General features: G+C 52.1%; 1 protein-coding gene across 1 annotated transcript in view; it reads right to left on the reverse strand.

Moving 5' to 3' along the window:
• Positions 1-1,131: 1,131 nt before the first annotated feature.
• Positions 1,132-27,371, reverse strand: part of SIL1 (SIL1 nucleotide exchange factor) — a 730,974-nt gene continuing 704,734 nt past the window's right edge. Inside the window, exons 8-10 of the mRNA XM_062502187.1 lie at positions 5,402-5,498; positions 3,202-3,366; positions 1,132-1,482 (exon numbers count right to left, since the gene is read on the reverse strand). Of these exons, the coding sequence (XP_062358171.1) occupies positions 1,132-1,482; positions 3,202-3,366; positions 5,402-5,498 (613 nt within the window). The remainder of the gene's footprint in view (positions 1,483-3,201; positions 3,367-5,401; positions 5,499-27,371) is intronic.

The following is a 27,371-nucleotide window of genomic DNA, read 5'->3' on the forward strand; positions in this document are numbered from 1 at the left end:
TCCGTGCCACGATTTAATGCTCGTTAATGAGCGGCTTTCCCACCCTTTCTGAGCAGTCCCTGCTCCCACTGCCTTTGGGATGTGTTGGAGAGAGGCACCCCGAGCTCTGTTTGCTTTCATGGGTGCTGGCTCCAAACCTCAAACACACAACTATTGAGGAGAGAGCAGAGAGGGTGGAGAGGGGCGAGTGCCTTCAAAACCCCAACAAATGGGTGAGAAAAGGAAAAATCCATTAAGTGACATCAGCTGCTCCAGTGCTGGAGGATGAGGAGTGTCCCAGAGACACAGCCTCGGTGTCTAAAAGGTGCCAGGATTTGGGGAGCTCAGGTGGAGCCACATGACCCCCCTGATGCTCTTGTGGGTGCAAGGGGAAGGAGCAGGAGCTGTTCCTGGCCTGGCCACCTCTGTGACTCCAGCCTTTAACACTTGACCCCCCTCTTGAAGGTGGAGGAGTGGGGGGGACCCTGTTAGCTCCAAAATGAAACTGGAAGTGCCCATCCCACCTCCCAGACCTGCACTGGGAGGGGTTCTGCTGAGCCCTACCCAAGGTTTCCATTTGCCCCAGGACCCCCAACCCCTGGGGTCCCTCCAGCCCTGCCTTGCTCTGTGCCAGGGGGAGGCTGCAGGAATTTGGCAGATTCGCAGCACAGCAGGGCTGGCTCTGCACGGGGACTAGCCCTGTCCCTGTTCCCTGTCCCTTGTCCCTGCTGGGGGAGGCCCAGGCAGTATCAGAAGCCCTGTCATTACCCCAGGCTGTGGACCTGCAGCACCCTGGTGGTGGCAGAGCCCTGCAAGGGCTGAGGGGTGAAGGGGACCAGCTGGGCTCTGGCAGGCCTGGAGGGAGTGCAGGGATTCAAACATCCCCTCCTGGGAGTGATACAAATGCTTGTTCCCTTTCTGCAAATCCCAATTCCCCCAGCTTGTTCCCTCCACTGTACGCCTGTTTTTCCAGCAGTATCCCATGAAAACAGGACACTCACCACGCCCCAATGTGTTTTAATAACAAAGCTGTTGGCACACAGTGCTGGGTTCTCGTTTAGTCCAGCAGTTTATTTCAAAGTGCACCTACACTGGTGCCATCCAAACTTGCTTTCACCCTGAATTCCCTGGAACTGGATTGCACCCACGGCTTCACCTCAGTTCCTGGATGATGGTGTTTATAGAGCCCAGGAGCTCTCTGAAGTAGCCATCCTTGTCCCCCTCCCTCTGCTCCTCATCTGCCAGCTCCTCATACTCGCTGCGCAGGAGGCTGAGGGTGGTGCCCAGGGCGGGGTCCCCCCGGTAGTGCTCCCTGCAGAAGGCCACCAGGACCCCCACCAGCTTGAGGACCTTCTCCCGGGTGTCGTGCTCAGGCATGGCCAGCAGGTTGGGCACCAGGGCACACCAGCCCTGCTCCACCACCGCCGGCACCAGCCTGACCTGCCTGTACTGCTGGACTTTCTCCTCCATCTGCTCTCCGTGCTGGGAGTCCTCAAGCAGCATCTGTGGGAAGTGGTGGAACACAGATTAATGTCCCTGTCAGAGAGGAACTGCTCCCAGGAGGTGACACAGTAGAGGAGGATGTGTGTCCTCTACCACCTGCCATGGATGGGGACTTGCCACAGAAGATCACACCGAGGTGGTGTCCTGGCTCCCTGCCACAGGGGCTGCTCATCCACCCTGGAAAACTCCCAGGGACTGGGGATTTCTGTGTCACACAGCCTGGGAGGGGACTCAGGGGCAGGAAGTCCAGCAGGACTTGTAAAGTCTCTGGTCTGATGCTTTTTGCTGCTGACAGTGCCTACAGCACCTAATGAACATCATCACCTGGCTCTGTGCTTCTCCTCCCAGAGATGGGAATCTCAGTCTCCTCCAGCCACAGCCAGACCTTCCCCTCCCAGCCGGGTCCAGAAAAGCCCAGTACTGAGATTCTGCAGGGGGCTGGGACCCTGACAGTGAGAAATACCAGCCCAGAGCAGCACCGGGGCCAAGGGGAGGAAGGGAAACTTCCCCACATCACCCTGTGAGCCCTCTGGGGCTCAGGTCGTGGAGAAGTTGTTGATAGCATGAAATTTCCAGACACGGACATGGAAGGACAGCACCAAGGACATCTCCCCTCTCCTGGTCCTCTTGAGAGCTGCCTGCTGAAGTGCAGGCAGGATTTGGGGTGAAAAGGAAGGAATGTGACCAGAGGAGCAGTTCAGAGCTCCAGTGACTCCTGTTCCCCATTGAGAGCTGCCAGGGTGGTTTATGATTCCAACCCAACCCATTTGAAAGCCACCCAGCCCATTCCAAACCTGCTACCCCAGCTCAGAGCAACCGCCCAGCACCCCGACTACAGCATTTCCAATCCAAAGAGCAGCTGAAAATGGTTGTTTTAACATAAACCCGAAAATCTGCCAGGCTGTGCCTGCCCCAGACCCATGGAGGCAGGAACAGATGGGGCTGCTGGAGGGGGCAGTGGGAAAAGCAGGATCAAGTGGGAATGGTTTGAGTCAAAAAATACCCTTGTCTGCTCCTTTCACACAGAGCTGACAGGATCATGTTAGAGTCAGCACCTGATAAGATTTCAGATCTGCTAAAATAATTTGCACCTTTACAAAGTCTCCTGGAAAATAACTGATTTAACAGAGAGGTGCTGCTCTGCTGTGTCTGCTACCCAGGTATTAGAGCAGCCATAATCCGCAGGGCAAATTGGCCATAAACCGAGCCAGAGTGGATTTAATTCCCATTCTCTGGAGCCAGGGAAACGCACAGACTGAACAACAACCCATGGCAAGGAAAAGACAGGCTTTAAACTGACACTTACAGCAGTAATCCAGGGTATTTGAAAATCTAACACAGAACGTGGCGGGCTGGGCTCCAGCAAGGGACGTGCAGCAGGCAAAGGGACAGGCAGGGACACAGCAGTGCTGGCCTGTCCCCAGCCTTGGCTGGACACCACAGCCCAGGGCCAGCATTCCCTATTCATGGCCTGGGTGTCCTGCTGTTTAAACACCCTTGGGAGGAAATGGTGGCAGTGGCTTGAAGGCAAACAAAGGTTTCAGCTCCTCTGGGCTCCCCCAGACACTGGTGTGGTGTTGGCCAAGGGGCTGCAGGGGACTCATCCCCACTGATGCTGGGCTGGCTCCTCCTCATCCTCATCCTGGGAGGATGTTCAGGCCTGGCTGGGTTTGGGGGGCAAGGGGGGAAGTGCCTGGCCAGTGCCATCCCAGCTCTCACCTTCTCCATGATGAGGTCATAGAGCAGTGTCACCACACGGACACGGAGCAGCTCCATCCCCTTCTGCTGGAAGAGGCTCCTGAGCACCTGGAGGCCACCCAGCTTGAGGAACTGCTGCTGAGCATAAGGGAAGTGCCTCAGCATGGAGGACAGAGCAAAGAGAGCCTGGGGGAAACAGAGAGGGCAATCAGCACAATGGCCACGGCCTCCCCATGTGTCATGGCCCCTCTTCATGGCACCCCATTCGGATAGCAGAAACACACTCCAGCCGATCTGGGAAATACATCCCAGTCTCTTCCTGCTGAGGGACATCTCCAGCAGCTCTGTTTGCAATCCCAATCCTCCCCAGCACTGTCAAGCTGCCAAATCTTGGGTACTTCTATCCAAACTCCAGTCTGGGCTGGCACTGAGTGGCCTGTGGCCACCCCCTGACAGACCCAACCCCATCACTTTTCTCTGTGAAGCACACAGAGCCCAGCCATGGCATGGGGTGAGGAGTGTCCAGCACCACTCAGCACAGCCTGATCCCTTCGAGGTGATTTAGATGCCAGGGGTGCAGCCCCACAGCCAGAGGACAAGGCCATGATGTCCCACAGCCTCACAACCAAAAGACAAGGCCATGATGTCCACCAGCCCAAGCACCAGTCAGGGTGCATCCCCACAGTCCCACAGCCAGAGCCCAGCACACAGTGGTGCCCCAGGGCCTTGGCATGGATCTGAGGAGTCAGTGAGGGGCCAGCCCAGCCCTGCTGCCTGTCAGACTGGCTGGCTGTGATACAGGGACAGCCTGGGGCAGGGGACACGCTGCTCATCAGGGGCCCTGCCAGGGCAGCTCCTCACACAGCGCTGGGCCCGCTCCGCACGCACAGATCCGAGCTGACAGCCATGTCCTGCCCGCCCCCGTTTGTTTCTATTCCCCATTTTCCGCCTTGCTGCTGGTGAATTTGAGATGCTGCTGTCTCCCTTTCCAGTCGCAGGACAGTGGAAGGAAGAAATGCACTTTTGGCCTCGCTGCCATGCCGGGCTGTGAGCACCGGGGTGGAAAACCCATCGGAGCTGGAGCCCGGGGCTGTGCAGGAAGGGCTGGGGCACTGGCCTGGCTTTAGGATCCAGTCTGGACACACAGGAACTGCACACAGCTCGGGAACTGGAAATTAAAACCTCTGGAAAGAGGGTTCAGCATTGCAGGGTCTTGTGCAGCTGTGTGGACAATGCTGAGCCCACCCCTCTCGTTTCTCCAGTGCATCCCAGCACCATGAACTCAGGTTCACTGGGAAGAATTACTCTGGTTCACAGCGATGCTGTGAGAGCCCTGCATGCCCAGCCATCCCTCCCCACCCCAAAAAGAGCTCTGGGTTGAGCCACAGGCACTCCTGGCAGGAGTTTCTGAGCGTGGAGCATCCTGTGGCATCTCCATGGCCAAATGCAACAGGGTTCTACAGCCTCTCCTGTGCCTTTCACTGGCTGGAGGACTCTAACCAGGGTTAAAGGGTATTATCTGATTATATTTTAGGGAGCTCGTTACAGGCAAATGGGAGAGCCAGTGGTCCCCCACCCTGCTGGACCCCTCCTGCAGGAGGTCCCTGTGGAAACAGGGCTGGGGGTTTGGGAGCAGCCAGGTGATGTTACAGAGGTGGCATCACACGCTGAACTGAGGGTAATGGGATCTCATGCTCCAGGGAATACAGCAGGGAGGGAGGCAGAGAGCCAGGGAGGGGGCGAGGGAGCTCCTGTCCGATGGACAGCACTGCACATTTGGCTGGGGGCTCTTGGTGCTGCTCCATCTCCAAAGCCTCTGCCAAAGGCAGGACACGGGGCTGGCTGCAGCAATTAGCTCCTGCAAACGTCAGCAGCCATGGTTGTCAGCTTGTGATGGCTGTGCTGCCACGGCCACCCTCCCCTGTGCCCCCCAGCAGCTGCGGCACTGTGCCCTGTCCCCATGGGCTGGCAGAGCCACTCGTGTGCCACTGCTGGCACTGGGGGGACACCCACAGAGCCAGGGGAATGCGGGCACCAGCCAGTGCTGCTGGGGTGGTCTGGCATCCAGGGCCCCCCTCCTGAACCTCTGGGAGTGAAGCCCACCCAGTGTGGGGAGCAGCAGGCGTCCCACACTGTGCAGATGTTTGGGATGTCCTGAGGGTGTTTACACAGAGCTCAGCACAAAGCCAGCTGTGCCCAGAGGTGCAGCCCCACTCCTCACCTTCTTCCTGACAGCCAGGGGTTGTTCTGTGGCCAGGATAACCAGGAGCTTCTGCAGGGCACCCCCCTCGATGGCTTCGATCTGCACTTTGGGGTTGCTGCAGGGATGAAAGCAAAAGACAGGTCACCAATAGAGTGGGGCAGGGCAAGGTGGGAGGGACACTGGTCTGGCTTGTACCAGCACTGGTGCGGCAGCAGGACCAGAACAGTGACTGTCCCCTGTGCTGGCACTGCTGAGGCCACACTTGGGGGCCGTGTCCAGTTCTGGGCTCTCATGGCAAGAAGGGCATTGAGGGGCTTGGGTGTGTCCAGGGCAGGGAATGGAGATGGGAAGGGGCTGGAGCCCCAGGAGAGGATGAAGGAGCTGGGAAAGGAGCTCTGCCTGGAGAAAAGGAGGCTCTCATTCATCTCCAGCCAAACCTGCAGCCACAGCCGTGGCCCCCAACAGCATGTGGTTGAAAAATCTAATCCCATTTATTGTGGAAGTCCCTCTGGGCAATGGAGACCGGAGCAACTGCAGAAGCAGCTTGCAGGAAGGCACTTTGCTAAGTAGAAGTGCACTGAAAAGATTTTCCTGGGCTGGAGATCACCTGGTACCATTCAAGGAGAATGGCACGTTTGGGATATCCGAGCTCTTTTGTCACTTCTCTCTAAAATAAATAATAAAAACTCTTACAGCAAGAGACACAACTGAGAAATTGGTATGCCTTTAATGCTTGGCTGGTCACCTGGAGGATTTGATCTAATTAAAATCTCTGAACTGTGGAGCTTTTGCCAAGGAGCACCTCTGGAGGTGAGGGAGCCTTCCTGTCTGGTGGGTGTGCTGCTCGCTCCTCAATGCTCCTGTTGCTCTGTCTCTGCTATCAATGGTCCTGGCTTCAAGCTAACAAGAAAAAAGCTTGTTTGAAGGTTTGGAAAACTCAGCAGAGATCTGTACAAATTACACTGTCAAGCCCAGGGAAAAGCAGCCTGAACAAAATAAACACAATGAGGCAGACTGTGGAGCACTCGCTTGGGAAATTCAACCGTGCTAATCTGCTAATGGAGACAGGATGGTGGCACCTGCAACAAAATTCACTGAAAAGGGAGTCTGAGGCTGGGACAGGCCTGGGCCAGCCTATGGTGACATCCCATAATGCTGCAGTGGCATAATGGCACAGATCCGGCTGTGCTGCACTGATGAGGTTAACCAGTCCTGGGTGAGGAGCAGCCACAGGCTGCAGAACTCAACACAAACCCCATGCAGCTTCCCAAAAGAGACCCCTGTGTGCTAAACAGCCCCAGTTTGCCCTGGGGGGGCCCAGCCTGGCTGTGGGGTCACAGCTCAGCCCTTCCAGATGTGCACATCTGAGCTCCTGGTGCCTCCCAGCCATGCTGCCCACATTCTGTGCCATTTTCACTGGCAACTCCTGGCACGGAAGCAGCTCCCACTTTGCAGATGAAGGGGTTTGTGAGGAGTGCTCTCTGCTAAGAGATACCCTTGTTCCACTCCCCCTAGGCTGACCCCAAGTGCACAAATTTAGGAGAGACTTCTGGAAGTTTTTGCAGCCTGCACATGAGAAGGATGTGGGAAGACTGAAAAGCAGCAACACAGCCCTGAGGCGACAGCAGCTCTGGAGTTAGGTGGGAACTTACAATAAGGCAGCAAAATTAGATTCAAATTAAAAAAAAAAAAAGAAAAGAAAAAGAAAGCAAACCAAGTGGTGCAGAGGGACCTGGGGACTTGGAGGTGCAGGGCAGGCAGGCAGGCAAATGCCCTCATCTCTACTGCTCTGACAAGGACACACACAGAATATTTATTTCATGGCCTGCTTGTCGCAGAAACTGCTTGAGACCTTGGGAAAGAAAGGGTCACCTCCTCTCCTGGGCATCCTGCTGAAGCCAGCTGGGGAAGGACCGAGCAGGGAGTAGGATGGAGGGGCTGCTCCGGCCTGGGTGCTGGCAAAGCTTCTCCTGCCCTGGCATCTCCCCAGGCACAGGGAGCGAGGCTGCAGAGCTGAGCTCTGATGAAAGCCCCAGTGCTGGTGCAAAGGAATGATAATCACCGGGCTAGACAGGGCTTAATGGGTCTCAGCCCAGAACCAGAGCTCTGCGGGGCTTCCTGGGAAATCAAAGCCAGGGATCAAAGTCTCTAAGTCTGTGAAGCAGCCTAAAAAATTTAGTGTAGTCTATTTAGCTTGTGCTGTAACCTGAGGATCAGAACCAGGCAGCATCGTTTTTACCTTGGCCTCCCCCTCTTCCCCTCCCTGGTTTTCAGTCCAAAGTCTGTTAATGGAGAAAACAAGAGTGAACCAACAGGACTGAAATGTGCCTTGTCTGGCTCCTGGGGCTCTCAAACCCTCACACCTGGGTCACAATTTGACAGGCAATGGAAAAGGTCATTCTTGTGAGCCCTGGAAACAAAGCAACACAACCAGGGTCACACTTGGAAAGGCCAATGATTTCTTCATCCTTCTCGGTGTTTGGAGCATTTCTGACAGCTCTTGTAAGCACATTCACATTAAAATTATTTGACAAATAGATAGAGGGATAAAACAGACCACCACAGTGTCAGTAATTCCAGCCTGAACTAGAGCTGTAAATCTGAGATTTTGAACAAGGGCAGAAAAGAGAGGCAGGGTGATCAGCAGATTGTTAATATGGCAGAATTTCAGATTGCAGGTTTAAGAAGAAAAAAATAAAAGCATTAAAGCAGTTCAAGTGAGAAGCGACACATAAGGAGAACAGTTTCCTCCTGCACTCCAAGCTCTGGCTGTGAACTATCCCTGTGGGAAATGACCATGGAGCAGCTGCAGTGAGCCAGATGGCTCTGAATCCGTGACTTCCCAGGTACCCACATCTCCTCCCAAACTTCCTGTCTTCCTTCTCCAGAGGAGAATAACTGGGACAACTCAATATCAACAGCTCTGCAGCCTCCTTATGCTCCAAAATTACCCCCCTGGCTCTGCTACTTAAGCACAGGATGGGTGAATCCCTTACAAAACACACATTTAACTGAGGTTTTCCACAGTCCCAAGCCATGGAAAAGGACATTTGCATGCACAATATGAGATACAGGATAATAATAAAATATCCCCAACGCCACCAAGGCTGCCTGTGACTACTGGAGGGAGAAGGAGGAGGGATGAGGCACAGTCACCCCCAAAACCTCCCCCAAGGGCTGCATGCAGCAGAACTGGCCTAAAAATCCTCTTCTCCAAGCACCAGCTCAGACCTGAGTTTATCACAGACAAATGCCTTCAGAGCTACGACTTAAGGAGATTAAAAACCACCCAGAAAAATGGAGCCCTAAGTAGTTACACCGATCAAAATACAGTGCAGAAGAAAGCAGGGGTGAGGGGGGAAAACCTGACAAAAGGAAAACTAGGTTTCAATAGGCAACACAATACAACAATTTCATATGAAAGATGTGAAGCATGAAAGAGATGTTAGATGTTCAAAAGCCCAGAATATAGGAGAGATATAAAAAAAATCCCCCAGAAGATGAAAATCTCCACTTCAATGCAATGCTGCCTTCTCACTTTCTACCAAGCCAGGCGCTCACCGCCGTGGCAGGGGAGCAGCAGTGTCCCTGGGAGAGCAGCACGGCTGCCTGTGACATCCTGGATTACAGGGACACAGCATGGCCTCTAATGAGCAATTAGGTTATGGAGTATTTGTTGCTAAGAGGAGAACAGAACTGCAGAGAATAAATTGGAGCTGAGTGTGATTCTGATGGGCTGATGTGATACTGAAACCTGGGAGCATGAATCATGCCAGAGAGGCAGGAACAGCATGGAAGGCACCTGGGAAAAGCTAGGGGAACCTTGGCTTGGCTTCCAACCATATACCTGTGTCCCAGATAGGGAGAGGAGAGCTCCTCCAGCATCCCCTCTGAAAGCAGGAGGGCTGTGACATCCCATTAGAGAACCCCAAGCTCCCTGGGGACACAGTGACATGGGGTTTAACTGGGAACACTGCTCCCAGCCACACCATGGAAGTGGAATTACCTCATCCTGGCCCTTTGCAGTCACAACACTGAGCTGGAAGTGCAGGGCTTGATGTGGCCAGGAGCCACTGTGAGCCCTGGAGCCTCTGGGAGCCCTGGATGGAGGAGACCCAGCTCACCTGAGCCCAGGCAGGGCAAGTTTAGTGTTTAGAACAGGATAAAATCCGAGGAGCTGCGGTGCCCTAACGAAGCCTAACAGATGGATAATTAGATTTATGCAAAGAGCTGTAAAAGTAAGTAATTAAATAAAAATACAGAATAACAAATCTGCTGCAGCAAGACACCTTGCAGGGCTGCAGAAAGCCCCTGCAACTGGGACTCAGAATTCCAGGTGTGGGATGCAGGAACTGGGGCACTTGTGTGAGTCAACAGAATCCGGGAGTTGGCCAGAGCACAGAGAAAGCAATGGGAACACAGGGACTGAGTTGAGTCCTTTCCTCTTCCTCACCTCTCTAGGGAGCAGAGCAGAGTGAATACCGACTCTGGCAGTAAAATCTCAGGTGCCAGAACAAAACCAATCACACAAGATTATTCTGCTGAACACACACAAACAACAAACTGACTGGTTCTATTTATAGCTGGAGGAAAAAATGCTCCCACAACTACAGATCACACACAGCCCCAAAGCCAGGCCAGGCAGGAATCTCACTGCCCCAGCAGTGACAGGAGACAAGGACACCCCTAGAGCCCTTCTTTTCTCCTGACCCTTGGCTTTGCCAGCTTTGAGCTGGATTTCAGCGCCAGCACAAACCCCTGGCTCCAAGGACAGCACTGAGCCTTCCCTGGACTGCTCCAGAGGGAATTTGCACCTGGAGATCCCACAGACACCAGGGCAAGTGGGGGCTGCAGCTTCAAGAGTCTGAGATGACAACTCAGCTTCTGTGGGTTTAATCAACAGCCCACAGACTATTTTATGATAAAATGCAAAGTTTTGGGGATTTTCAGATGATTGCCATCCCCGTGTCAGCACCGCCAAGGTCAGCCTGATTGCTCTGTTCTGAAGGATGAGCTGTGCAGGTCACTCTGGGGGTTTGTCACCCCTCTGCAACACAAGGGCTGGACTGGGTGACTCGTGTCCCACCTGCAGTGGTCACAGGAGCTCTTGCAGCTCAGCTTGGTGAATGATTGATCTTTCCAGGTACGTACAGGCAAGTGCTCCACCGTGCACTGAGAAAAGCATCCCAGGAAATCCCCCCAGTGCTCCATCACCCAAACTGATGCTTTGTTTCTGAGGGTAAATCAACCTTATGGCTCTGTGTGCCACACTTACAAAACACTCCCCACGGATTCCTGAAAGCCTGGTATTTACTGTAGGTCAGACATGGATCGGTGCCGAGGGATGGGCTGTGTTTCATCAGGGGCTACATTAATAAAAACGAGGAGATGTTCTCCAAGTGTGAGCAGAACTTATTTATTTCTGTGCTGTTTTAGCCAGAGCCTGCAAAAACTGTTGATTTCTTTTTTAAAAAAAATCCTAACACAGCAAGAAACAAGAACAATAGTGCAGGATTAATACCATGGCCTCGAGCTCATCCCGTGTTGTTCATCACAGAGCCTTCAAAGCAGCCCCTGATTTATGGACAGCAAGACTGAAGTGTTCCCAGGATCATCGGCATCACTCAGGGTGCGAGTGTGAGAGCTGGCTCCTGCCTCCCTGCTCCTCCTTTCCCTCACATTCTCGATCTCTGCACGCCTCCACCCTCCCGGCTCCAGACGTGAGGTGGCCCAGGATGTGGCAGAACAGCCAAAGTCCTTCCCAGCCCTTTTCTGCTGCTGCAAGAACCCCCGAGGAGCCCCTCGGACCCCACAGTGGAGCGGCTTTGCCCAGAATTCTCCCCCGGAGCCTGCTGAATTCACTCTGGGCATCATTCCAGGCACGCCAAGTCACTCGGATATTTCAACAAAACCCATTCGCACGCCTTAGGTGAGATGAAAACACTGCAAAAAGCTGTCGGGAAGCACCACAAGAGCAGCCTGGGCTCGGAACGCTCCCGCTCCCCGGTGCCGATGTGACACATCCCACTAATCATCCTGAGAGATGCTAAAGGGGGCCCGAGGCTGAGCCCTTCCATTGTTACTCGCTTTATTTGTTTGCTTGCTCATTTGAGCTGATTTTTTCTTTAAGACGAGTGCTAATAATATCAGAAAGGCGAGGAAGGCTTCGCCTGGCGCGTTCCCGCTGGGGATGCCAGCGGAGCGCAGGCACTCCGCAGCTCTTCCCCGAGACACAAAGAGAAGTGTGAGAACAGGCATTTCACTCCTCTCCCTTGCAGCAGCAGCAGCTCGGAGCAGCTCTGTCCTATTTTAACCCTGCCATCTGCTCGCAGCTCCTCCCGTCCCCGGGAGCCTTCCATCCGCTGCCACCCGCCCGGCTGCAGCCCCGGGTACCACGGCGGGAGGGGAGGGGATGCTCCTTGAACTCCCACCCATCCCTCCCGAGCCGCATCCCGACCTTCCCAGTCCTTGGCAGGCCAGGGGGGATGCTGGATCCCCCGCCCACTGCAGTGTCACTCTGGTCCTTTCCCGGTCCCAGCGGGTTTAATGGTGCTATTAGAATCGTTTTAGTCGATAAAAGTAGATTTGTTTCACTGAGTCATGACTCAAAACCAAGACTTTGCTCCATTTACAAAAGCAAATCACCATCTTGCAAATGCCAAGCACAGATTCCAGCTCTGACAGCAAAGCCTGGGGAATGTTTCCAGCCGGAGAGAGAATGGAAAAAGCTGCATCTGCAAAAGCTAGGAAACCTTTTTTCTTCATTTATCTTGTTTTGATAAACAGAGAGGATATCCTGTGGAATTCCAGCTCCTGAAGAAACCTGATGAAGTAATTCTACATCAAGTGACTGAATCATGGATTAATAGAGGGGAGAGCAACAGCAGGAGATGCCACCGGGACCAGGGACTGCAACACAACCCACGGACAACTCCAGCCAGTTCCTGGGTGGGAAGCCCTCGAGGAAAACTTGGGAGTCACAGAAAGCACCAGCAATTCTTTTTACTTTCTGATTCATCCCTACTCACCCACCCACATGCCACGGCAGAGGAGGCTGTAACTGCTACATTTAGGATGACATTTAAAAATCAAGGTTGTGCTGCTGATGGTCATTAAAAATCCCACAACGTTTTTCAGAAACAAGTGGGTACTCACATCAATGTCTCTGCCAAGTATCAGCACAGCAGTCATTTTTTCTAGCAACTTCAGTTAAAAGATAAAAGAAAATTGTGCCCACCTACAATTACTGTTATTACTGTTGCTGTTGGTTTTTAAACATTCGCTGTATACCTCTACATTTCCTAAATATGAATTAAGAAGAAAACATTTCCCCAAACCTTTCCAAGTGCCAGATTCATCTCTGTTAACATCAGACAGCTACAATTAAGATGTCCAGCCCATAAAAGCTGCCTGGGCTCCCTCAGTAACATGTCCTGACCTGTGGCCTGCATGTCCCTGTGTCTGTTTTTCCTTGGGACTTGTCCTGGCTCACCAGAGAGGCAAATCCACTGCCTGGAGCTTTAGGGTCACTCTAAAGGGGGCTGCATCTGTTCTGAAAAGCATCTGAGGGATTCAAGGTCAGCAGCAGCAAGCAGAAAAGATGCTTTGTCTCATGGGAGATGGGGCTGCCTTTGACTCCTGCCTTAGATGGAATGATATGCCAGTTGCAGAATTCCCTGTCCCTGGCTGGAGAAGGAGCCTGGATAACCAGAGAGAGAAGCCTGGAAAACCAGCTCAGGTGGACACTCATGTAGGAGCACTGAAGCTGGGTGACACAGATCCCATACTCAGAGAGAGGGTGAAGGAAATGCCTACAAATGCCTGAATCAAGCTCTCAAAGCATCAAAATGATCAAGGTAATTAATAAAACACAGGAATAACACAAATAATTCATATGCAGGTGTGAGAAATAAAGCCATGGCAGGTACCAGAGCTTAATTGGGTGCTCAGAAAGAATGGGAGCAGGGAGAGGAGCACTTCCAGAAGGAAAAATTCTGCATAAAAGATGCAGTGGAATAAGATAATTATGCAGGAAGAAGAGAATGTCAGCAGTGTGCCCTACATCACTGATGGATGGAGAGAGCGATACCTTGACAAAGAAAGCCAAGGTGCTTATTAAGATTTAATGACCCTGAAGGCAAAGACAAAGAACCCTCTTTTGCCACAGTGGAGGAGGGAGTGGACAGAGAGCCTCAGCCTAGAAAGGAAGGGGTTAGGAAAAGCCCAAAACAGCATGAGATGAACATCTCCGCAAGGGAGAGCACGCAGGCAGGTTGTGGCAGGCAAGAAGGAGGGCTCCATCCCCAGGGCAGAAGGAAGCTTGGAGAGCTGAGCATGGCTGTGGGAGCTGAGCTGCCTGCACCCAGGAACAGCTTGGATGGGAAGGTGAAGGAGGGAGCGGGTTCAATTCATTCCACGCTCTGCAACTGTGGAAAGACACACGCCAGGCAAATGTGAGTTGTGATGATCACTTCCCACTGCTAGACTCTGCGAGGAGAGGACGGGGAGGTGACACCACCAGGAGCTCACACATGTGCTGCGAAGGCGCAGGAGGAGCCAAGGCTTGCCAGGAATTGCTGGGATGTGAAAGCCCGGCCGGCTGCAGCCTCATAAACAAATCTGGCTGTGCCTCCCCATGGCTCTGCTGCCCACAGGGTCTGCCGGGGGCACGGTGCCCACCACGGGTCTGCCAGCCCTGGGGGCACTGGGTGATGCCTCTACACTCAGGAGCTTCAGGAAATCACTTCAGAAATCACTGGTCATGCACCAGTGCTTCCTGCCCAGATGGATGTCGATGACTGCAAGTGGGAGCAGCCTGTGCCGGGCTGGGGCAGAGCATCTCTGTGCTGAGCTCCACCCAGGACTCAGATCCTGGGCTGGGGCAGAGCATCTCTGTGCTGAGCTCCACCCAGGACTCAGATCCTGGGCTGGGGCAGAGCATCTCTGTGCTGAGCTCCACCCAGGACTCAGATCCTGGGCTGGGGCAGAGCATCTCTGTGCTGAGCTTCACCCACGACTCAAATCCTAGGCTGAGCTCCACCCAGGACTCAGACTGATCCTGGACTGGGCACACCAGGTAGGCCGTGGCCCCCAGCTGACTACGCAAACCCTGCAGGAGGGGGCTGAGAAGGCACCTGCTGTGTGATGAGCGAGGACATGAGTGCATCATGCTCCTCTGGCCAGTCCCTGGGGTGTGACACGCTGGCCTCCACTGACAACATCCACGACTGATTTGTGACAATGACATCAGTGTCCACAAACATCCTGCCTGCTCCTGCCCTTACTCACATCCTGCCCTTCCTGCTCCCCCAGCAGCAAGAACACCAGCCTGCAACCAGGCCAGGGAGGATGAGCACAGCTCCTCACCCTCCCTCATGCTGGGCTGGCTCCCCACCTCACCCCACGGCTGATGGCACCCAGTGGCACCAGCACAGCACAGTGACACCTTCCCCACACTGGCAATGCAGAGTCCAGGTCACAGCAGCTGTGGGTGATGTCTGGAAAGCATCACCCCATGGAGAATGGCCAGCACACTGACCTACCTCCTTCCCATTCCTCTGCCTGTTGTGTAAAAGCAAGAAAAAAAATCCTCTGTTTGAGCTCAACCAGCCATTTTTGAATTCCACGATGGATAGCAGCTATTCCGTGGATTCACCTCTGCTCTGGAGATAGGCTGAAAGAGGTGGGGTGGAGAGTACAATTCTGCATTCCAGTACCTAGAGGGCTCCAGGAGAACTGGAGAGGGACTTTGGACAAGGGATGGAGGGACAAGAGAAGGGGGAATGGCGTCACACTGACAGGGACAGGGTTAGATGGGATATTGTGAAGAAAATGAGACCCTGGCACAGGGTGCCCAGAGCAGCTGTGGCTGCCCCTGGATCCCTGGCAGTGCCCAAGGCCAGGCTGGAGCAGCCTGGGACAGTGGGAGGTGTCCCTGCCGTGGCAGGGGGTGGGATGGGATGGGATGGGATGGGATGGGATGGGATGGGATGGGATGGGATGGGATGGGATGGGATGGGATGGGATGGGATTTAAGGTCCATTCTGGGATTCTTCTCTCCCAGGAGGGATGACTGGACAGCAGGAGCTGGACACAGACCAGTTCTCATGTTGGGAAACAGGACTTGGACAGGCTTTGTTTAAGTCCATCTTGCAGAATCGTTCTGTTCAGTTCCAGTTCCCTCTCTTTCCTGTGTGTTGACTGTGAATTCCCCAAATGCAGCACAGTCCTTCAGCATTCCATGGGAAGAATCTGGCAGGTTCCCAGGCCTCACACACTGCTCCCTGTTTATGTCCTTCACGCCGTGCTGTGACAGCCTGTGTCACACCATGCCTTGGACAATCTGGGCCACACATTCCTGGCCGTGCACCTCTGTGTTCACCACACAAATTTGGGAACCCCCAGCTGACCCTGGACATATCACTCATTCTTGAAATGTAGGCCGAAAAGCTACTTTGGTTCTGCTTTTGCTTGTAAATCAAGGGCTTACATATGTAATTGGCCCAACCTTAAGAGCAAACAACAGCAGTGGTAGCACTGTGCCAGCAATTATTCATGCCTATAATAAATGGCTGTAAAACTGAAAGCCAGCCTTTAAAAATCTGGCTCCTCACTGCACAAACAACAAAAACTCATTTGCAAGGCTTTGCCAGGCAAGTTTTTAATTCTGGGGGAGAGATTGAGGTGGGTGAGGATTTATTTTGTCTCTTTTCATTCTGTGAAAACACCACTCATGCCCACATTTACGTCACAGATTAGCCTGGCTGTGTTTCAGCACGGTGGAATAAACCCGGTGAGAGGCACAGGGGACAAATCTGCCCTCTGCATTCCAAGAGTAGAGCCCTGGGAACAGGCACAGCTGATCCCCATCCCCTGGCACGTGGGAAACAGCCAATTGTCTGCAGTCCCTCCTGCCTCCACACTGAGCCAGCAGCAAGCCCACAGATGAACCAGCATCCCGCCCCAGGCAAACCCCACACTGCTGTTCCACACCAGGACAGGGATGCTGAGCCTTGCACAGCTCCTACCAGTTATCAGGAGGTTATTATTTATCCTGGCTGATAGATCACTCCTCAGGGTGGAGCAGCAAGCACCCCCCTCTGCCTCTTGTGCCCTCTTTAACCAACCGTGGCCACATGGCAGCCGCTCCTGGGCTCGCAGGGGGAAAAGATGTGATGAGATCATTCCTTCTGCTGCACATTTCCCACCCACAACGTCAGAGCAGACCTGCAAAACTCTTCTAGCACATGGTTCCAAGCAATGGCACCAGAGGAATGAGCAGGAACTGATCCCTGCTTCCTCAGCACTCACCAGGCAGGAGCAGATTTCTCCCATTCCAGCAGCAAGTGGCAGTAGCTGGGACCTTCCACCTGCTCTGGACCCCCGAGTTTAGGAGGTCAGAGGCACTGACAGACTTCTTTAACGAGGAATCAACCATTTTACACCCTCCTCTGGCATTTCTGGTCGGCTCCCTCCAGCTTTAAGCAGTGGCAGAGCATGAATGGAAGAGCTCTGCAAGGACCGCTCTGCCTCTGCTGTGCAAAGCTTCCCTCGTCAGAGATCTCTAACTACCAACTTTTAGCATCTTCTGAAGGAAACCGCATTCACCACAGTTCAGAAGGGACCTTTTGGCCTAATCCCTACTGGAAAAACTGCCAAAGTGATCCTCCCATCTCACAATTAGCAGCCACGGAGACTTGGCTGTGCTGGGCGATGCGATGCGGCGCTGCTATGACAACAGGAACGGGAGACTGGTCCAGGGTCTCCTGGAGAGGGATAACGAGCAATCCCTGCTCAGAGGAGGCAGGAATCCATGGGTTGAATCCATTCTGCATGGATCCAGCCAGGTATTCCTAGGGAGCACTGGAGGGTTTGACTCGCATTGTTACGGACTGCTAGTACAACTTGTGAGGACAGGCAGATTCCTGGGGAGTAGAGATGAATATTCATGAAGGAGCTCAGTTTGGGAGAGGAAATGAATCAAGTGTGACAAATGCTGCCTATTAGGAAAAGAGGGTGGCGTCTATTTTTGGTGGAGTTAAGCAAACATTAAAGCTCACTCTCTAAGAACTCCAAATAATACTACTCCCTATCGGCAGATAAGAATTTAGCAGCACGTTCCCACCAGCCAAAACCTGCTTGCCTCAACAGAACTTTTCCGATTTAGCCCCCGTGAGTGTTTTATAAAAATACAAGTTTTAATCTCTTATCTGCATAGGAAGATGTAACGGCTTCCACCAGGATTTATTTCCCTTCCCTCCCCTTCTCCAGCATCATAAGGCTTGAAGGAACCTTTGTAAGATGGAAGAAAATGCTGCATTGAAATCTCCTAAAAGAGCACTCACGCAGAGCTGTAATCACTTCAGATGCACAGAATTATCAGGAGGAGAAAATTCATCTCACTTAGAATCAAGCCCCAATTTGAAGCAGAAAGGAAGAGGCTTGGTTTGCCACCGTGCCAAGCACTCAGACTTTTCACTGAAGTCAAAGAAGCTACAGCTGCTCTGAGCCATTGAAAATCATGCCCAGAATCTCTAGCAAAACTTGTTTGCAGAGATAGCAGCAGGCTGATAAGGATGTTGGCTATTCCAAACAGGCCCACGTTATTTTATATATTTAGAGATACTTAGTCTGCCCATTATTATTATTATTATTATTATTATTATTATTATTTATTCTTATTAAGCAGAGGTGGAGTATTTATTGCCCTTTTCTCAGAAATCTGTACAAATGCTGCTTTTCAGAAGGCTCCTCTTTTCTTCTGGGGAATTTTTCAGTCCCCCAGAACTTTTTACTTTTTAGGCTTACAAATGTCTAATAAAGTAAGACAACAGTGAGAGAATAGTGCCTAACAAAAACACCACCATGCCCACAAAGCTGCTTGAGAGGCCTTCATCCCATATAAGATAAACCAAGATGATGACCAGAGCATTTGGAGAGCAGTGGGACATGGGTGGTCCTAACAGTGAGCAATTGGAAGACCCCCAGGCAAGGGGAGAGCAGGAGCCAGGGATGAAGGACCCTTGACCCAACTCTCCAGGCTCACTCCAGGCTCTGCTGGCTCCTGCCATGCACCAAGGGCCAACTCTTCAAGGCAAATGCTCAAACTCCACCCTGTGGCCTCTGTCACCTCTCCTGTAGAACATCAAACACAGTCTCAGAGTTGGTTTAAAAAGAAGCTGCTCTGGAATTAGACATGTCAAGTGTTTGTTATCCATACCAGTCTTTGGCACCACCAGCAGAGGCACACAGCCTTTCCCAGAGCATCCAAACCCTGGGAAATCCTCTATGGCTTTGGGATCTCAGGTGGTGTCCCTCCCTGAGGTCCCTTCCTTGGCCTTTCCTTCCTCATGATTCCTCTTCAGCTCTCAGGTTACGAGCTCTCCTTCCATCTGGAGGGGAAGATGCCCACGATTAACACAATGTCACTTGTAACTGGGTCCACTGGGGCAGCCTGGGACCCCACCAGGAGGACAGCCAGCATGCAGAGCTGTGTGTACATCACTCCTGGTGCTCTGCAGTGCCATTTGTCAGGGAAGTTGGGCCCGAGTCCTTTGGAGATGTGAGAGCACATCTCCGTCCCTTGCCACGCCAGCCCTCAGCAACTGTTGCCATGGTTATTTCACTGGAGTGCTTTTCATCAAGGAGATGCTGCAACTGCTGAATTGTCTCTTGCAAGAGTTATATAGGAATAACTAGCTGATAAGTAGGAATAACGGGTTCAGGCTGCCCATGGAAGCCAGCGATCCCAATTATTTTTGTTTTCATCCTGCCTTTCTTTTGGTCTCCGCCAGGCTCAGGTTTAAAGCGGGGGTTAGAGATAAGCAGCAGAGAAGGAACGCTTCCTGATGGGAAACACACTTGGCTCTGCCAGGAGATTAAAGGTCTCTCCTCACACAAAGCCTCTGCTTTTCAATCAACCCTAAATAGGCTCTAACAAGGCTCAGCAATCAACCAGGCAACATATATCCATCTATATCCATCCTCACCTGTTGGCTTGGGGCGAGGAACGAGACCCATTTCCCGCTTCCATCATGTTAATTGTTAATCAAGATATTATAGGCACAGCCCCAAACCCGTCCATCAGTCACGGCAGTGATGGATGTCCTGGCTCTGCTCTGCCAGCAGGGGCTGGCCCACGGCTCTGCCGGGGTTCTGCTGAGAGATCCCTGCCTTTCAGACCCACCTGCAGCATCCCAGAGCGCAGGAATAAAGCCTGCTCTGGAAAGGCAGGGCCGTTTTGTTTAGTCCTCATTGAAAGCTCAGAGGAGTGACTGGGTAATGATGGATGTGCTCTTCCCCCGCCGCCGGGGTCCCACAGCGCAGCCATCAGGCTTTGAACCACACAAATGAAATGCTTTTTGCTGCTCTCTGCTGTCCCTGGCACAGCTTTTGGGTAGGGAGGTGCTACCTCAGACCTGGAGAATGGTGCAGCTGGAGGAGAGACACGTGGAGCTCACTGCAGCCTGCACAGCCACTAGCATCCCCCAAATGCCAGCCTGTGACAGTGGAAGGGATGCCCAAGGAACCAGGACCCTGCCCATAGAGGGATGCAATAAAGATCTATTCGATTTTTCTTTCCTCCTTTTTGGGGGGCATCAGGCCCAGCATCACCAGCCAGGCCAGGGAGGGATTGTCCGGCTCTGCTTGGGGTTGGGGCAGCCTCACCTTGAGTTCTGAGACAATTTTGGGTGCCACAACATCAGAGAGACCCAGAGCTGTTCCAGAGTGTGTGGACGGCGCTCCAGGGATGCACAGGGGAAATTGCTGGGGGGTCTGGGCAGGGCCAGGAGCTGCATCCATGATGCCAGTGAGTCCCCTAAACTCGGTATATTCTCTTTGCAGATGTAAGCCAAGCACACCTCGCACCTGGAGCTGGGCAAACACCCTGTGCTGTGCCATGGAGGCACTGGGCAGAGCCACAGTGCTGGGCTGGACAGGTAGAGACACCTGAGTTGCTACCAGTGGAGTCAGACTCCCAAACTGGAGCCCCCAGGCTGCTGCCAGCCCTGCTCCCTGGGGCTGAGCTTCCCTCCTTGCACCGGCATAGCCACAAGGGATGGGCTCTTCCTGGAGAGCGCTCTGCACCTCTGCAACAGCCACAGGCTACAGACAAAGAAGTGATTGTAGATGGTGTGACCCCGGAGAGATCAGCATTCAGCCATTCTCAAGGTACCAGAAGAGATAGAGAATGACTTTGCCAATTCCAGCTGAAATAGCTGGATTTAAAATTAAATTTGTCAGTTCATTAGTGTGCAACACAAGAATGAAAAATTCATTTCTAATTCCTGATCCGTTAATCCACAATCCGCTGGTCTGCAATTCCCAGAGTCCCCAGGGAATGAAAAGAAAATCCACAGCAGCCCTACAGCATCTCTCCACGACTTGTGGCCAGGTCCTGTAGAGAGAGCTCAGCTACAGGAGCTTTCCTCCCTGTACAAAATCCACCTCAGCAAACCTGCTGCCATCCTAGGGGGGCTCAGGGATAACAAAAATCAAACTGCACTTGGCAGAGTGAGTGAACACTGGATGTTTGGGGAGGTGCTGGGTATGATGTCCCAGGAGTCAGCTCAGATCTGCAGGGTGAGCTCATTTCCAGCAGCGCTTGCACTCATCAGGACAATTAGCAAGGTCCCAGTCACCTTTCTAACTGGGAGGGCTGCTACTGCACCACAGGAAGGGGTGCTGGTGCCTGTGAGCAGACTGCCCTGGTTGCATCTGTACCTTTTTCCCAGCTGAGGGACCCATGGATGCTGTTTGTTACCCAATTTGCCCCAGCCAGACCAGTTCAGTGCACACACACCTGCCCAGCACACACAATCGTGGGCCCCCGGCCACGTGCACACCTTAAACCTTGATGTCCACAATTTCAACTTCCCATGCCAGATCCTTTCTTAAATTGTTCTCAACACTCAGCCCCACTCAGCTGCCTCAGGGGGAGGCACCCACAGCCCTCTCTTAGGCACAACCTGGGCCAGACCAGCAGTGAGCACCAGCTGAGAAACTGGGAATCCTCTGGGGCTCCCAGAACTGCCCCTGACCATCCCCCTCATGCCCTCTCCAAACAGGAATACTGACATAGCTGCAGAACAGATCTGGATTTGCCTTTTCAAAGAAAATCAAAAACAAAAACAAAAACAAAAACAAAAACAAAAACAAAAACAAACATAACAAAACCAACTTTGCCTTCACTTGTTGCATTTCCCCAGCTCCAGAGCTGTTCAGGACTTGCTGACCATGAAAGCACCACGAGCAGTAAAGCCAGTTTGCACATGCTCCCAAAACATGATGGGGAACTCTCCTTTCTGCAACACCTTTTCCTCCTCCTATCCAGCAGAAAATGCTGCAAATGCTGGTGGCTGCAGACCCCAGGAATACCCACTGATGCTGAAGCCACCACACATAACGCCACTGGTGTTTCTTCATTACTCCCTTCCCTCTCACAGGCAAGGACAGGAAACCTGAGCAAACTGTGCAGGTCACACATGGAGCAGGATCCCAGAGCAGAGCCCAAACCCCACACCATTCCCACATTTCCACATTCCCAAGCTTTTTGGAGCATTCTTCAGAGTGTTCCCCTCCTCCCTGCTCAGCTCTCAGAGCAGGGACATAAGAGTTATCAAAATAGCAGCTCATTACCCAAACACATCATCCCAGCAAGGACCTTGACATTGCCACCATCCCTCCCTCACCCCAACCACACCTGGGCCACCCCAGCCACAGGTTCCACCAAGAGGGCACAGCTCGGGGCTGGCACTGCCAGGTGACATCTGTGTGCGTCCCCCTGGGCTCTTCATGCCAGTTGAATTGATCCCCAGGTGCTGCCAGGGTAGGACCAAGCCCTGACTCCAGTGCACTCTTGAAGGTTTCAATTAATCATAAAGCAAATTCCATTTTGGGCTCCATCTGTCTTTATTCCTTCAGGGACTAATAATGCCTCACCGTGTGTTTTCACACACTAGATGAACTGAAATTAAGACAGATTTCAATATGAAGTACCTGAGAAGAAAGTGCATTTTTAAAAAAATCTCAGAGTCGTTACTGTTCTCAGCTTGGAAAAACATCTTGTTGAGAAAAACCAGCGGGGTATTAATTTGGAAAACAACTCGTGTGAGTTCCTGCTCGTTGCAAGACACACAAACAAGCTAAAATCATATTTAGGGGCTTTTATGAGAGAGAATGTATGGAAATATGACACAAGCTGCTTCCACAAGGAGAGGAGGAACGTGCAGAGCAGCTCACACAGGCTCCCGTGGGCAGCCTCTGAGCACAGAGATGCAACCTGTGGCTTCAGAATCCAGAAACCCTCTCCAGCCCTCCCTGTTGCACTGACAGAAACAGATAAAACCCAAGAACCCTTGTGGTTCATCGGGTATGGCAGGCTGGAGCCACTTAAGGCTTAGAGAAACCTCATTTACATGTCAGCACCTGGGTTTTGTGTTCCTTCCTCTGCAATCCTGTCCACTCCAATAAGGCAATTCCCATGTTGATCTGATGGGTTATACAAAACAGCAGCCCTAATTATTGATCTCGGCAGATGCAGCTAAGGATTAATGACCTGTCCCTTAGAGCTGCCACTGCAGGGCTGTGCCCATTGACCCCTGGCTGTCAGTCTGGAATCATCCCCTCCCTCCTCACCCACATGGAGGTGGTGACAGCCAAGGCTGGGATGCCCAAAGCCAGCTTTAGGATGATTAACAGAAGGGAACAGTTATGGTGAGCACCAGGAGGGAATAACTGAGGGAGTTGTGCCTGTGGAGAGCAGTGACAGGAAGTTCTGCATGACCCACATTTCTCCCGGGCTCCAGCTGACACCACCTCACTGCAGGAAAAGCCCTTCCCCTGTGCTCAAGACATTCAGAGAAAAAAAAGGAGAGACAGACTGGAAAGGATGGTTGCAAGAAATTATACAATGTGCTCTGTCTTGAATTCATAAGAGACATGTGAGATGTGAGAAGAGCAGAGTGCTGAGGGACACAAGGCTTCTGATGGAAGCCAAGATCCTTTGATGGCAGCCTTCTGGAACTGGCTGCAGTACCTTGGAAACTCATTAAATGCTGCAGAAAGGACAAGTGACGTACATCTATTGATGCTCTGAGCAGCAAATTAGTTTTCAAATCTATTCAGGGCTCCCGCAGTGGCACGGCTCAGTGGGGCTCAGCCTTGGTGGGAAGCTTTCTCCAGCTCCTGTGGGGACTCCCAGCTGCCCTTAGGAAGGGGCTGCCACTGGCCCAGCTCCCCAGGGACATCAGGGTGGCCACAGACAGCTGCCCTGAGCATGAGAGCTCAGAGGGCTGCAGGGCTGCCCTCCCAAAACATGCCAGGCTGTTCCCAGGGCTTCTGCTGGACATCTCCTTCCAAGCAGGAAAAAGATCATCTGAAACAAATGGACATCAAAACCCAGCTCACAAGAAGAATGTCAGCTCCTGAGGGAAGAGCAAGTAGTTAACAGTGATGAGGAGTTTCTTCAAAAAGAGGTAATTTCCAGTAAGCTGTTGTTTTCTCTCCAACACCTGGAGAGCCTGGAAGCAGCTGAGGTTGGCAGCAATCTGGTGGAAGGCCTGAGGAACTGTCTGCATGGATGAATAATCACCTGTTTCAATGAATCTTTAAGCACATGAACAGATAAGAGAAAACTTATCAAAGCACTGTGTGAAGAGAACAGGTAGGCTGGAAGATGCCAGCCTGGAAACGAGGTTGATCCCTCTTCAGTCAGGACAGCCAAGGGCTATTCTTGGGTGCCATGGGAGCCTGCAGTTGCTGGTTTGTGTGATTTTACCTCCTATGAAAGCTCTGCTGCCCTCTCCTCAGCACAAGGAGAGGAGTGGGGGAGAAAATATGGCTGAATTCAGAAGAGAGGCCACAAGAGGCAAGGGCAGCCCAATATCCCTCTGACAACCCAGTTCTGCCAGCTGGCAATGAAATCCAACAAAAGGCACCATCAGGAAGGGGCAGGAGGGTGCAGACAGAAGGACCTACAAAGGAAGAGATTGGATCTGCATCCTCCCATAGGGGCTCAGACAATGGCTGCAATCATAAGGGTCCCCCCCCCCAAACTCTGCTGGGAGCACTCACTGAGGCTGGACCCTGCATTTCCCACTCCTGTTGGTCATCTCCCACTCTCCCATCCTTCCCTTCTTTGATCCACTCAATGCACTTTGTCCACCTCCCCTCTGAAACATGACCATGGGCTGCCACAGCCTCCTGCACACCCTGAGCCAAGGACAGATGCAGAGGCCTCCTCTTGGTGAATATTTTCACTTTTTGCTTGGAGGGAATGCGGAGAACATGCCAAGGCCTGGGAAAGTCACAGCAGATCAGGAAAATAATGTAGGTGGTTAGGGAGGAAAATCCCGTGAAGCCATTAGCAGAGTGTACAGGCTGTAGTAAAAAGGACAAATAGAAAACAGGACCAAAGAGTCATTTAGGCTGCAAAAGACATCCAAGATCATCAAGTCCAACCACTAATCTCACACACCGTGTTCACTGATACACCATGTCCCTAAGTGCCAAATCTGCACAGCTTTTCAACCCCTCCAGGCTTGCTCCAGTACTTCACAACCCTTTCAGTGAAAAAATATCCCTAATCTAAACCTCCCCTGGCAGAACTCGAGGCTGTTTTCTCATGTCCTTGTTACTTGGGAGAAGCTGGCTCCGGCCTCCTGGCAGGGTGCTGTAGAGAGCAAGAAGGATGAATAAATAATGGCTGAAGAGACAGGAATGCATGTTGTGTCCAGCTACAGAACCACGTCTGCACTGGGAAACAGCAATTTTGGGCTGTTTTTTTTGGCAGAAAGTGATTAGGTAACCAGCCTGAACATGTGTTTGAAATGGAAACCAGCACAATAACTCAAAGGCTTTAGCAGAGAGCATTTACTAAACACGATGAGACAGAAACAACATGTTTTATATAATGCATGAGCTGGCTGTGATGAGTCTTTCCCTTCCTGCTGAAGTTCTGCTGGAGCAGCTTCCAGGTGATCCCCACACCTGTCACAGCCCTGGGTTGTTCTCTGGGGCTGCATTTATAGGGCAGGACACCTCCCACAGCTCTCAGAACATCATCAGTGCACTGAGGAGGCCCTGCAGGCTCTGGGGACTGTGGGAGGGACATAGGGGGATAAGGTCACCTGCCTGAGCCCAGGTAAGGGGCAGAACCCAGCTCCATGGGGGAGCTCATGAGGGATGTGAGGCCAAACACTCCCATCCCATCCCATCCCATCCCATCCCATCCCATCCCATCCCATCCCATCCCATCCCATCCCATCCCATCCCATCCCATCCCTGAGAGCTCTCTCCAGAATTCCCATGTTTCTCAGACAGGACAAGGTCCTCAGCCTGAGCCCAGTCCTTGGGGCTGAGGTCAGGAGGTCCATCCCACCTTGTCCCCTCTCCAGCACCTGGGAAAACACACCTGGCATGAGACAAAGAGCTGACCCCACCCTCTGCCACTTCCAGCCATCAGCATTGCCCCAAAAATTTCTCCCCCAAAACCCAGGAGCAAACCTTGGATTCTAGACTTTTTCCCTCCTTGTCTTCCTGAGAGCACAAGGATGAAAGTTTACTCTTTAATTGTTAATTACACTTCCATATTAGATTTCAGAGGCTGAAAAATGTTTAGGGATTTATTCTTCTGTGTAATTAACCACAATGATGAAACACCCATTTATACTGCATTGCAGTTTTTGTTAAGGTTATTCATAATGGGGAAAGGCTAAATAGGTTGAGTTCATTATCATTACAGAAAAAAACCTGAGGTGACCCAATCAAATTAATTTGAAATTAAGTGCAGTGAGGCTGATAACTTCACACAAGTCAGGAGATTCAAATAAAAATAGAGAAGACAATCTTCAAAGCAAGAAATTATAAGCAGTCAAGGAGTGGAGCTAAAATTTCTGCAACTGGGAGATGGCAAACACATGGTGTGGGCAAACAGGGCCACTGAAAAAATCAGGGAAAGTGGATAAAGAGAAGGGCAAATACTGCAGGATGTAAAAAGGAGAAGAAGCTGGAGGAGGAAGAGATGAAGATGGATTGGAAATAAATGGGTAGGGACACTGCTTGTTAAGCTAACCAGATTTATTTCTCTGCACAGAAGTTCTTATGTCCTTACAAGTTAGCACTGAAGCAAGGTCTTTAATTTTATTTTTCCCAGGTTTATTGCTTGGGCCTCTGTGTTATTTAACACCAGTGAGCACCAACCAGTTTCAGTGCACAGCTGGACCTGACTCAAACCCCTTAAACCTGGTGGAAGCTCTTTTGACAGAGGTGTCCTGGAGGAGCCGCTGCTTCTCCAGCAGAGCAGGGAATTCCTGTGCTCTGGGAGAACGGACATCACCAAGGGACTGATGGACAGAGCAAGGAGACAACATTCCCACATCCCTCCTCCCTCAGGAAAGACAATGGAAAAGCAGAACCAAAACCAGGTGGAGCCCCACGATGCTGAGCTCTGCTGGACACGCCAGCACAGCAGGAGGAAACAAAGCCCATCACTCAGGGAGCTTCTCTGAGGCTTATCTTGAGAAGCAAGCACATTTTTTGTGTCTCTCTGGTCTTTACCAAAGTGGGGCAAGCTCTGAACAAGCCTCAGAGCTGGGTAACACAAATCATGGTGAATGGTATATTCAGGATCCTTTAAGGGATCTCTGGGAAACAGCTGGGACAATCCATGGAAAACTCTCATGTGTTACGACAGCACTGTGCCTCAGTTATCAGCAAGCCTTCGTCAAGTCCTGTGACATTATTTTAGCACTCAGGGCCAAAAGGGGACAGTGAGAGCCCAGCAATGCTGGGCTTGTGGGCAGAGGCTGTGCTGGGACTGCCCCATGGCCTTGTAGGACACGTAGTAAATGTCAGCTGGGACCAGCAGTGGGACATCCTTGTCCCTGGCCACCCCTTTGGGTGCGTTTTTAAAGGTCTGGCCAAAATTCCACTAGTCTCTTACTGCAGCTGCACAAGTGGCTGCCCTCCCAGTTCCCCACTTTGCCCA

The sequence above is a fragment of the Cinclus cinclus genome, chromosome 14 (assembly GCF_963662255.1).
Source record: "Cinclus cinclus chromosome 14, bCinCin1.1, whole genome shotgun sequence".
NCBI classification, from domain to species: Eukaryota; Metazoa; Chordata; class Aves; order Passeriformes; family Cinclidae; genus Cinclus; species Cinclus cinclus.